This window comes from Podarcis filfolensis (genome assembly GCF_964270895.1).
Source record: "Podarcis filfolensis genome assembly, chromosome: 6".
Taxonomy (NCBI): domain Eukaryota; kingdom Metazoa; phylum Chordata; class Lepidosauria; order Squamata; family Lacertidae; genus Podarcis; species Podarcis filfolensis.
In genome coordinates, this window is record NC_139609.1 from 42,587,748 (window position 1) to 42,601,115 (window position 13,368).

The window sequence follows — 13,368 nt, forward strand, 5'->3', positions numbered from 1 at the left end:
CTCCCTTGGCACGCGAGTTGTCCCATGAGCAGAGGAGGAGGCACATTTGCCAAAATACTTAAGCGCAATCCTATACCGATAAACTCTCAGGTGTGTAAAGGATTGCAACGTTATTTCCCTCTCCTATGTTTTGGTATCCGAGCAAGAGGCCTCTTTGTTCTGACTGCAATTTAGGACGGGCATTCCCCCGTTGCATGGCTTGCGGGAAACCCTCCACAGTACCAGAGACGGGTCACTATTCGTCAGTTCACGAACAGAACCGGGGGTTGGGTCCTCCATACAAAAAAAGCATGCCTTGCAGCGTCATCCCCCCCCCCCCAAGGCGAGAGCACCCAGCCTGCATGCCTGCCTAGGGCGGGGAGGCGGCGCGCGGCACTCGCTCCGCCAACTGGCCTCGTGCTGCTCCGAGGCACCCGGCCGGTACGGGTGTTTAGCTCCCCGCCCCCTCGCCCCCCCCCTCGCCAGCCAATCCCGCCACTCGGCGCCTGATCCGATCCAAACGGCGCCACCCCATTGGTTGGACGCCGTCCCTCTCCTCACCGCCGAGGAGCCCGACCGGCCAACCAGGAGGGAGGTGGGCAGCGCTTCGAGTCGGGCCGGGGGCGGAGCGCCGGGTGTTAAGCGCCGAACGTTGGCTCGGCTGGGGCTGTGCAGGGGAGCGCAAGGAACGGTCGACTCGCGAGCTGGGGGTGACGCCGGTCCGCGAGCGGGTGTGACACGGTCGTGGGGAAGGCGCGCGCGGGTCCCCGACGCGGTTCTTCTGAACCCGGGTCTCCAAACATACTCTGTAAAGAGACTTGCCCCGTTGCGAGGAAAGGAGAGGGGCGAGTGCCCGCCTTGCTTTGCACAGGGCGGCGGCGCTGCTAAGACGGTGCTGACCGTTGTACGTGGGAAGAGGCGGCGGAGGGTAGCGGGGTCTCGGGGGTTGTTGGAACAGGTGGCTGCTAGGTGAGCCAACTGGGGACTGAAGAGGCCGGCTGTGCAAAACAAGTTGTGCCGGCTTGTTGGGTGCTGCGGGAGTCGAGCGGATCCGATTAGGAGAACGACTTGGGTTGTTAGGCGCGTTGCGTGTGAGTGAGTGCCGGCGAGGGTTCGCGATGGGTCCTCTGCTGTCTCTCGGGGTCGGGCTTCTGCTGCTCATCCTGTGGGCCCGCTACAAGGGGCTCGGGTACGTTCTGGTCCACCACCGCTGGGTCTTCGTCTGCCTCTTCCTGCTGCCCCTCTCCGTGCTCTTCGACATCTACTACCAGTTCCGCGCCTGGATGGTGCAGAAGATGCACAGCGCCCCCCGGCAGCACAACCTGCGTGTTCGCAACATCCAGGAGCAGGTGAGAAGGGCGGGCGGAGGGGGAAAGTCCCCCCAACAGGGTTTACAAGTTGGAAGAAGTGCAGGCTGTTCAGTTTTCCTAGTAAGACTCCGGGTGTTCCTGGCCTTCCTTCCCTGGAGCAGAGGTTTTCAAGCATGGAAGTTGGCCAGAGGTTTGAATGAGGCTAAATAGAAGTCTTGAGTTGCAGATCAGGACTACTCACAGCAACCATTGAGTCTGGTGCCCCCCCCCCCCTTTTAGCAGTTTTGTGATATTGCTGATATTGGAAATTTTTCTCATGCAAAAACTCAGAGGAGATATCCTGACAATTATGTTGTTGCCCTGTTACTTTGGGTTGTATCTCTGGCTGCACCCTTGGACCAAAGCAGGGATGGGAAACCTGTGGCCCTCCAGATGATGTTGGACTACAACTACCATCATCCCAGCTATTGGCTTTGCTAGCTGAGGCTGATGTGATTTGGAGTCAGTTTCGCCATTCCTGACCAATCAGCTGTGGGCCTGTAGCAGTGATACAGTGCTAAATTAATATCTTATTTACTTATATACCATGTAATGCTAGAGTAGGTTTCTGAGCAGTTTAGAAATTATTTAAAAACCCAGCCATTAAAATACACTAGAAAACAGTACCATTAAAATTAAAAGGTGGGAAAATCAGATGATGCTCATCTAAGTGGGTTGCCCCAGATGAAGATATCAAGGGACACATCTTGCAAACAGGTGTGTTTTCAGAAACTGGCAGATGGTCAATACAAGTAGTGATGTATTTCAGCAGAGAAGGCATTCCATTACTGTTACACAAACCAATTGTAAGTGGAAGGAAAGGTGCTTCAAGAAAGCAGTGCCAGTATTTGGCACATTATTGCTCTCTAGACAGTATCTTCTTCATATAATCATAGCATTGTAGAGTTGGAAAGGACCACAAGGGACACCTAGTCTTCAGTGGTCCTCTTGTTTATGGATAACAGGCATAAACATTAGTGGAGTCCGTATGTGGCTTGCGTAGGTATGTGCCTGATGCTAGGGAAGCATCAGGCACATAAATCAGGAAGCATTCAAATTGCAGAGAGCCTATTCTGTGCCATATGTCTCCCTGACAGGTCATAATAATAATAATAATAATAATAATAATAATAATAATAATTTTTATTTATACCCTGCCCTCCCCAGCCAAGGCCGGGCTCAGAGCGGCTTACAAGCAATAATAAAAACAATGATTACAACATTATACCAAACAAGCCTTTACTCTTTCGTTCCTGTTGATGAAAATAGCAACTTCCTGTGTAGAAAGGTTACAGCACTTGGGGCTTTTTAGTGTAGAGAAAAGGCCATTAAGAGGAGACAGGCTAGAGCTAGAAGAACACGGTGCACACCAATGGCATTGTATAATCATCATCGTGGGGTTCAGTAGCATGAGATACTTTAACCTCACACTGCAGTTTTCTGCTCATCACAGTGCAAACAAGGCCAGACTGGCCTGTGCTGTCATGCTTTTCAGATAGTAGAGTGTGTTCACATTACCACTTTAAAGCTCAGTGAAGTCCCTTCCGCTGCCCCAATGAATTTCGCAGCACAGCTCATTCTGTCCCCCCTCCCCAGCTTTTCACATCAACATGGCTCCACTAGTGTAAGATTTGTGTCTGTTTGTGTACACACTAGGGTGCATTGGTAGGCAGTGACACCTTTTCCCTATGTAGAAGTGTTCACACCTTGGCTGGAGATGAATTGCAAATGGCTTAAGGACTCTCAATCAGTGTGAAGCTAGTTTGGGGGGAAACTTATAAAACAGTAGTGTAACAAAGTCCAGGATGCATTTGCACCGGAATGGCAGTGAGCACAGTGGGAGTGTGAACACAGCCCTAGTAGGCTCTTATTCTGTCTTAATTGCAATACCAATGCAAATTTTAAAACCTTTTGTGTTAAAGGTACTATCTTGAGAACAGGCAGAAAAACCATTAAGTGGTCCACCAAGACCCTCAAGAGTTTTCAAGTAATCTGGGGGAGGGGGAGTTCAGGAAGTGTTGGCTTAGGTTTTCTAAATTAAGCAGTATATAAATTTTGTTAAGTAAATGTTTGCTTTCAGTTGCCCCATTATATTTAATGGGACTTCCAGGGAAGTGTACGTAGGATTCTTCTAGTCAGAATCAGTTTTCTCAGATGCAGATCTGTTTACTTGCAAAAACAACATCAAGTTGTTATATATAAGGTGTTAAATTAATCTTCCTTTCTTGCAGGTACGAGAATGGAAAAAAGAAGGGCTAAAAACATATATGTGCACAGGACGTCCTGGCTGGCTTACGGTGTCTCTTCGTGTTGGAAAGTACAAGAAGACGCTTAAAAATATAACAATCAACTTGATGGATATTCTGGAAGTGGACACTGAGAGAATGGTAAGCTTGGAATTGATCCTTCTATTTTAGTGATCAACTTTTGTTCAAGGGATGTGGCCATTGCTGAACATCATTGAGCCTGTTGGTTTTTGTGCTTTCTGGTCCTCTTTGAGGTGCCTGACCAAGGATGAGGCACGTGATTTCGAAGCGGAAGAATCAGACCTTGGGACACAGGACCTCTGGTGTGGCAGTACTACTGAGGATGTTTCCCCACTAGCTGGTGTCTTCAGAATTGCTATCTTTTGCTCACTCTGTCTTAGTAGCAGGCAGTGGGGCAGCAGCACTTACCTGACCTCATGTCACTCCAGCTTACTGCAAGGGGCCAGGTTGGCGCAGTGCAAACTCGTTGGTGGAACCAATCTGGCACTCCTTGCACCTTCCTGTCTCCCTCCCAGTAATATGTAGAAACACCAGTGACGGAAGGGCAAGTAAACGCTGCCATCCCACTGACCACTACTTCTCTGTGTTTATGGAGAGTTGCCTACGCATCTTGGATGTGGGAACTACTCACCTTCAGTGCCTTCACCTTGGCAGGATTCAAGCTCTGCTTGTTTTTCCTCATCCATTTCACCACTGCATCTAAGTGGCGCTGTACAGCCTCTCCCACTTCAGATGTTACGGAGATAGAGCTGAGTTTCATCAGCATACTGATGGCACCTTGCCCCAAAACTCATAATGACCGATCCCGATAGCTTCATGTAGATATTACCGTATTTTTTGCTCTATAGGACGCACCTAGTTTGGGGGGGAGGAAACAAGGGGGGGGGGGTTCTGAATCCCAGAAGCCAGAACAGCAAGAGGGATCTGGCTTCTGGGATAGCCTCTTGCTGTTCTGGCTTCTGGGATAGCTGGTGGGATAGCTGATCTAGCTTTGATCGAAGCCTCCGCAGGGCACGGGGAGCTTCGCGGGGCCATCCAAAAGGCAGAATAGCTAGAGGGAGCGCTGCACAGCGCTCCCTCTCCCTGTTCTGGCTTAGCCGGGCAGCCTGCATTCGCTCCATAAGACGCACACACATTTTTCCTTAATTTTTAGAAGGGAAAAAGTGCGTCTTATAGAGCGAAAAATATGGTAAATAGCATTGGAGATACCTGTAAGATAGTACGCTGTGGCAAGTTCATAATGTAGCTACCAAGGGGTTGAAAGGCACTCTCAGTGCTACTCTCTGGACTCAGTTCCAAAGGTAGGGTTGGAACCACTGCAAAATGCATTTATTATTATTAAAGAAGGAGATCAATGTAGATAACTGCTTGATTGTGAAAGAAATGAAACTTGCCATTTCTGTATGCTAATTGAAGGATGAGGCTTCTGTTCATGGGAAGTTGGCTTACACAACTCTGCCTAGCAAGTGGAAGGTACAATAGCCAGGAACAGAGGCATGATCCTACACTTTGTTCATGCACTAGTATATATGTTTGTGATAAACAGTGCAGACAGGAGTTTCTTGGGCCAAATTTTCAAGTTTTTGGTGCAACCTTAGCTGCCTTGTCTGCTGCAGAAAGTACTGTTGTGCTGCTCAGTCTTAAAGCATTCATGCTACAGGTTTCCTAGTTGTAATTTGCCTAATTACATCCAGGATAGGCAAGCATGATTGCAACACTAACCTGTTTAAAGTATTTCTTTTCCACTGTATTTCCTGATTCACAAAGACCGGGGTAACTTTTAAGGTGTGCACCAAATGATGGGGCAGAGTGCATTTCTGTGTTATTGCTTCGGCATCAGATATGTATTGATGGCGGCATTCAGTCTTGGCATATAAAATGTGTTCTTCCTTAGGTTGTCCATGTGGAACCCTTGGTCACAATGGGACAATTAACAGCACACCTCAACCCCATAGGCTGGACTATTCCAGTGGTACCAGAACTTGATGACCTTACTGTAGGTGAGAGGTCTTGGGATTTGTAAAATATAACTACAACTCTTAAATATTTCAATACAGTTCCACTTAGCAATTAAAAGCAAATTATTTTTATACTTTTCTGTGATGCATAAGATCTAATGCTCACTGTATGATTCCCAAGCTGTGAAAATTCACTTGTTATTTAAGTAAGTCCTCTGGAAAATGAAAATACAATTCATGTGATTGTTGTGCAATGATCTCTTGTTCAGGGGGTTTGATCATGGGGACTGGTATTGAATCGTCCTCCCACATCTATGGACTGTTTCAGCATTCCTGCGTGGCCTATGAACTTGTTCTTGCTGATGGGAGCCATGTGAGATGTACACCGGTAAGATAACATTTTAATTTGCTGTGGTTTGTGACGTTATTCCTGCTCTGTATCTGTATGCGCCTTAGTGTTGCGTGCTTTTTGCAGGAGGAGAACTCAGACCTATTTTATGCAGTTCCTTGGTCTTGTGGCACACTGGGCTTCCTGGTGGCAGCAGAAATAAAAATGATCCCAGCGAAAAAATATGTGAAGCTGCATTATGAGCCTGTGAGAGGACTGAAGACAATCTGCAAGAGATTTGCTGAAGAATCTGAGAAGAAAGAAAACCATTTTGTGGAGGGTCTGGTTTATTCTTTAGAAGAATCTGTCATAATGACCGGAGTTTTGACCAATGAAGCTGATCATAGTAAGGTAACAACATTGATTTTTCACTTCTTCAGGTAAATAGGACACCGGCGGGGGGAGAACTAGCCAAACTTGCCTCTGAAAACCAATCTCTTCCCTTCATTCATTCTAAAGTTTAGAGAGCCCATCTGCAGTACAGGCTTCCTTTAGTTTTTATGGTATTTTTAATGCCATAGCTTCCCCTAGAGAACAGTAGTTCATTGAGAGTGTTGCGAATTCTTTTTTGGAGCTCAGCCTCCCTTACAGAACAGTAGTTCCCATGGTTCTCTGGATGGAGGAGTGACTGTTAAACTAGTTTAACAAAATACTGGGCAGATCAATTCCATGAGTGGAATGTCTTGCACATAATTAATCTGGTGGGAGAGGTCATTCTACAAAACTATTTCTCCCACAGGCCTGGGGCAAACCAATCTGCCTGATAGAAGTGCACAGAATTGGCCTGTAGGCAGTTCTTATCTACAAAAAAAAATTGCCAGTGTTGATTGCATACAGACATTTGCCTGTAAATGATGTACATTGCATGACTTGACATCAAGGATAGACAGTGTGTCAGCCTACAGACGTTGTTGGACTGAACTGCCAGTCGGCCCCAGCCATTGCTGGCCAATGCTTAGGGGTGGAGGGAATTGTAGTGCAGCAACATCTGGAGCAGCAACCCTCATAGCGACCCTTGATCAATACAACCTGTTGTTGGTGTTTCCTTGGCAATCTTACTCTTAACAGTTGCAGAAATGTGCTGAACATTAAAAGAACTTGTATTCAATTGCAGCTGTAATTAGAGCCACGTTATGAAACTTTGTCATCTGGCAAAGTAGCTTTTGTGCTGGTGTGTTCATTGTGTTTCTGATTATGTTAAGATCAACAGAATTGGGTGCTACTACAAGCCGTGGTTTTTCAAGCATGTGGAGAACTATCTAAAGGCTAACAAGACGGGAACGGAATATATCCCTGCAAGGCAATACTATCACAGGCATACACGGAGCATATTCTGGGAGCTCCAGGTAAGGTTCCAGTTCGTGCCATATTTGCTGTCAGTCAAGCCCACAGACACATCCTTATCAATTCAACCCTCTCTCTGGTAATGATAAACCTAGTTAGCGAAATAGCTGACTAGGCCAAACTTCTTCCCCATATTATATATCAGGGTAGGAACTAGATCTGACCAGTTGACGTGTCCCAGTTCCCATGGGCCAGTTTGACAGCTGCCTACCTGTTGGTTGCCTGATATCAGTTGATCAGTTGTTTCCTGCTTGGCAGGGGGTTGGACTCGATGGCCCTTGTGGTCTCTTCCAACTCTATGATTCTATGATTCTATGATCAGCGGCTAGGGCAAAAAAAAAATTCATTTGCCCACGCCCTTCGATTTCAAGCCACAGGAGCAAAGGGTAGGCATTTCCCCTCAGGGCTTGTCGTAAGCGCCAATGTGAGCCAACTGGAAAAATGGTTGCGGTCATTCCCCAGACTGAAAAGCATCATATTGCTGCAGCTCACTGCACAGAAGATCCTTCCAATGTTATGTGGGATTAGTCGCTAATTAGCTAAATCCATATGTGCTGTAGCTTTATTTTATTTTATTGTATGTACTAATCAGTGCCACTAGTAATTGTAATCGACTTGATTTTTGTAAACTGCATACAGTGGTACCTTGGGTTACATATGCCTCAGGTTACATATGCTTCAGGTTACAGACTCCGCTAACCCAGAAATAGTACCTTGGGTTAAGAACTTTGCTTCAGGATGAGAACAGAAATCGTGCGGCGGCGGCAGTAGCAGCAGGAGGCCCCATTAGCTAAAGTGGTGCTTCAGGTTAAGAACAGTTTCAGGTTAAGAACGGACCTCCAGAACGAATTAAGTAGTTAACCCGAGGTACCACTGTACAGGTTTTATTTCAATCAAGCAGCATGTGAATTTTGTTAAAATAAATGAATGATGAAAAAGAGTTGAGGTGATGTTTTTTAAGGCAGACAGTTATTTCTGAAGTCGGCAATCCAGATTTGAAACGCGTAGCTTTCTCACAACATGCATTTGGTCTGTTTTCTAGGATATCATCCCATTTGGCAATAACCCTGTTTTCCGCTACCTGTTTGGTTGGATGGTTCCTCCTAAAATCTCCCTCTTAAAACTGACCCAAGGAGAAGCAATTCGGAAGCTCTATGAGCAGCATCACGTTGTACAAGACATGATGGTCCCCATGAAAAGCCTTGAGCAATGTATCGAAACCTTCCACAGTGACATTAAAGTAAGAGCATCTTTCCTACCTTCTAGGTTGTTCTTAGTAGCAGTAGTTAAACAAAACATGTCTCAACTACAGGATTCAGAAGGGCTGAGTAGTGGCTCCCATGTATTGCTTTGTCGTGATTTTTTTTGTTCTTCCGTTGTCTCTAGGTTTATCCTCTGTGGCTCTGCCCCTTCATCTTGCCCAATAACCCTGGCATGATCCACCCAAAAGGAGATGAAGCAGAGCTCTATGTGGACGTGGGAGCCTACGGAGAGCCCAAAACAAAATACTTCGAAGCTAAGGCTTCCACCAGGCAAATAGAAAAGTTTGTAAGGAGTGTTCATGGGTAAGGGTCTAAGTCCCGAAAGGGCATTCTCTCATGTTGTTAGGAGAACTCTCTTGCAGTTACCTTTTCAGCTTGCTGCATGACGATGTTGCAAAAACAAAAAGAATTTTAACTTAATTTTTTATTGGTCAGGGTTTTTTTAAGGATCCTTTTTACCTGAAGGCATATATTATTTAACAAAAACGTGCTTCATTATAAGCTGCTATGACAGACTTCCCTTTTGGGACTACTGGGCAGTCTGAAGTGTTTTCTGCTCTAAAATTCAGAATTGGTTTCATGGGGTTCTATTGGAGTACTGGGGACTAGACAAAAGGGTTCCTTTAGGATAAGATCTGAACGTTTGTGCTGGCAAAATAGCCTGCTCTAAGAAATGATCAATAGTTTCTGCGGCCTTCTGATGCAACAATTTTAAGATCTGTTTTTCGTTCTTCCTTTTAGTTTTCAGATGTTGTATGCTGATTGCTATATGACCCGTGAGGAATTCTGGGAAATGTTTGATGGCTCGCTGTACCACAAGCTGAGGAAGCAACTTCATTGTAATGATGCTTTTCCAGAGGTGTATGATAAAATCTGCAAATCTGCAAGACATTAAATCGGACTCACCTGAGCAAGAAATCGGGTGAAGCTGGATTTTACAATAACTAATTGCTCTGTCCTTAACGAAAGCATGTTGTTGCTGTCCCAAAGACTTCAAGCATATTTGTGATTTAAGAGATATAAACTCCTGCCTTTATATGAAAAAAAATCTACACTTAATAATCTTATAGCTTAGAAATGGAAATTCCTATAAGGTTTAATTATAGGTTTGCTATAGATCTTTTAGTGGTTTCCTGTAGAAAAATGGGAAAAATCTGAGTTTTGAGGATGCTAGAACTGCAGTCTAGCTAGCAATTGCCAGTGGGAGTTTGATAGGAGCTTCACTACTACAAACGTAATGGGATGGGATCCTGTAATTTAGAACATCACCTCTACGCGAGGGTAGTGCCAAATACCTGCCAAATGAGACTGCCTTTAAATTACGTCACTGTTGCCTATACCATATCACTAAGCTTTCCCAGGATTTCCATTTGAATTGTTAAAAGTAACCATGCATTAGATTCACAGTTGTAGACCTGTCTGTCTGAAAGCGTTGGAAGTTATGGTTTGCAGGCAATTTGAATTGTTCAGCCTCTCTCTTTTACTTTGAATTACATTTTTCTTTAGTTGTGTCCATCAAGGTTTCTTTGATGCAGGGGAAGACTTGCTGGTATGCACTGTGGAGGGATTGACGCATTTATCTTTCCTGTTTATAAATGATGTTGCTTTTGTCTGTTCTCCCTCTTGCCCCCAGTTCTACAAGTCTTCCGTGCAAACTGCCGCTGGATGGCCTTTGTTTGTTTGTTTTCCTGTGTTGCTTTTTGGTATTGCTGCTGCTGCTACAAGATACAGAATATGCTATGATTATCTGTTTTTTGGGTAACAAACACTGGATTAGCAGTTTAAATGGATTGTCAGAAATGCAAGATTGGCCTCATTTTTCATAATACACGGAGAAGATCAACACTGATCAGACACTGAGCAAAGTGGATTCATTTTGTTGCCTAACTAATTTAGGCTTTATTTTGTTTTTGAAATGTGTAGCAAATTATGGGTTTTGTGTGGTAGATGATGCACATAACTTTAGTTTGAAAGGCAGTATTCACCATGGGTATCTTTTATTTTTAGGAAGTTTTTATTTTTATTTTTAGTGCCTTAATCAACTGGAAGAGACCTGGATCATTTTAGCCATCCTATTTTTTAGACTTCATTAGCGTTTGGAAATGTGGGTGGGGTAGGAATAGATATCCAGATTTTTAAAATGTCGGAACATGCACCCCACATGTAGATGAAAGGAAACTTAAGCTTTTGTATGATGTAACTCAATCCTATGCACATTTACCCACAAGTCCCACTTTCAGTAAGCCTTAAGAGAGCCACGTACATCCAGAAGCCAAACTTGCACGCAGCCAGCCTTGTAGGAGGACGGATACCATTTCTTCATCCTCTTTACCCTCATCCTGCCCAACAAAAGGCAGAGGGTTTGGATGAAGCAGAGCTGTCCTTCTGCCTAAATCTGTCAGTGAGAGAGATCTCTTGCCATCTGTCAAGCCCTCCAAAGTGATCGCTCAAAAGGTGGGTGACAGATACAGCTGGTGATATTCAGCAGAAACCTGGGGTTGAGAGACCAACACATGATCAACTGGATCCTGAGCCATCCCAGCTGCTGGCAGCCACAGGCCCGAACTAGGCCACCAGCCCAGCCCTGGGAGCTGTTCTAGTGAGGGGGAATTTTGCCCCCTGCTTCTTCCACACTGGCTGGTGTGTTGTCAGTAGGGCTGTGGAAGTAGCAGTGGCTACAGTTCATTAAACCTAGCCTTAGTGGTCCAGGGGTTTGGGTTGCGCACTAGTGAGAGAGGAGTGGGCCTCAACTTTACTTTTATGTGTGCCCCCCTTTTCCATACATTCTGATTAATGTTAAAATGTTAACATGGCTGTTTTCTTTTTCACAATTCTACAAGTTAGTGGTTTTTCTGTTAGGGTAAAGCTTCTGCACCGAAGCAATAAGCCCCCAACGCCTCTAACATCAATGCTTCCTAAAAACTTAATGTAATAGCAATAGGTTAAGTTTAGCTGGGGCCATGAACTTCCCCATAATAAAACTCGCTTCACATCTGTAATCAGTTTTACAGGGGTTAAGTGGGTTTGGGTTTCTTCTTTCCTTTTCATTGCACCAAGTTTAACCAAAATCTGATCCAAAGACTAGCCAAGACTCAAAAATTCTCACGTGGAATTATTTATCTGAACATAGGGAGAAATGTTCGGCTTGGTGAGACAATATGAAAACATCTTACTGTCTGTGGGGTTTTATTTATGACCAGCTGATGGTTTTATTTATTGGAAGAGAATAAACAAGAGCATATTTTAGCTACTCAGTAATGCACATGCGTTTAGACTGATGCATCTGATAACTATTCCTTGTTGGGGGAAAGCCCTGCATACACTGCTGTAGCACATCTGAAAACCATTCTCGTAATGTTTGTGAGAGTAGGAAGTGGCAGTAGCAGTAAAAAGCCACTGTAGCTGTGCCAGATTGTTGGGCATAGGTTGAATCCAGAAAGAGACTGAGAGTTGACAGCGCAGTCCATGCTTGCCATTATTTATCTGTGCAGGAATGAGTTCTAAAGGCAAAGGGGGGGAAAGTGCCAGAGTCTGTAATCTGTAGAGTATGTCTTTGTGTCGCACACGGTTCTGTTTCTCATCACAGGCTGTATCTGCAAGTGTGTTTGTCCTCTTGCTACAACCATAGTGAAAAAGAGTCCCAACCACTCAGATGTCCTAATTTTATACCAGCAGCCACAGTGTACTTACGTTGCAACTGTCAGCTGTTTTGTACTGCTGCTCTCGGGCAGAACTTGCGCTACGACCATAAAAAAAATATGCTATTTTGATGTGACTGAATAAAATGGTGTTGAGAAGATCTTTGCTGTACGTCTCTAGCATCTCAATTCACTTTGAATGGAAGACACATTTGAAATGTCATTTATTGGGCAGAACTCTTTGAAAACTTTCAAGTAGGTCTTCATAGAAGCTGGGTTCAGGAGCTTTTTGAAGTGCTCATAGGATTTTTGAAGCTATCAAAATTCAATCTTTAGCTTTTTCCTAGACTTAATTGTTATTTCTAATCATGGGATCACATCCATATTTAGAGAATATGTTGTATTGCATCCTTTTTTTAAAAAAAGAATTTATGCCTCCATTAGACTATAAAATGTCTCAAAAGTAAACCTTGCCATAAATTTCTACAGGGTCTTGCCTGGCATTATTTTACCACATTATTCAGCAGTATAATAAAATGTCCTTAAAGGAATTGATAAAATGAATTAATACTTCAATTCCTTGTGCTTCAGTACTATCTAGTTCTGAAGTAACGAATATGTGCCCTCTAAACATTGTTGGCCTCATGGTCAGGGATGATGGTCCTTGTAGTTGCATCAACATCTGGAAAGCATCCTGTTGGCTCATGTTGGTCTAGTTAAATAGAATTTTTCGTACACCAAATAGGATTGAACCATTTAGTGTTCAAATGCTGTGACAGTCAATGCTACCCTATGAGATCTGTAGGGAATATGCCCACCCACAAAAAAAGCAAGAAATGGTGTTAATCATCAATAAAACAACAAATTGATAGGAAACACAACTACTTGTATTCATGCCAATCATCCCTGTCTGGATACAGTCTTATGTCTCTAGCAACTGCTGCTATTCTGTTCGTGTGACTGCATTGAAGGATTGCACAAGGTTTATATGTGCACATACGTTGTACACCTGCCAAGTTAACTTCAGGTATTACACTGGAGCCAAGAAGCTCCTCCTCCTCCATCACCACCAACCAGTATGTATTGGTGCTTCTGATACGAATTCAAACTTTCCAGGTAGATCCCTGGCAGAGGAGAGGCACTTTAAAAACATCTGACCCTGATTGTCTGCAATATTTGGAGG

At 44.4% G+C, this 13,368-nt stretch overlaps 1 protein-coding gene across 1 annotated transcript; it reads left to right on the plus strand.

Annotated features, from left to right (window-relative positions):
* The first annotated feature begins 543 nt into the window (after positions 1-543).
* On the plus strand, positions 544-12,346 carry DHCR24 (24-dehydrocholesterol reductase). Its single transcript, XM_083619383.1, has 9 exons — positions 544-1,328; positions 3,560-3,715; positions 5,490-5,595; positions 5,823-5,941; positions 6,029-6,292; positions 7,144-7,287; positions 8,328-8,525; positions 8,672-8,850; positions 9,289-12,346. Exons 1-9 carry the CDS (start codon positions 1,098-1,100, stop codon positions 9,440-9,442), a joined length of 1,551 nt encoding a protein of 516 aa, XP_083475509.1. The 5' UTR covers positions 544-1,097; the 3' UTR covers positions 9,443-12,346.
* Positions 12,347-13,368: the final 1,022 nt, after the last annotated feature.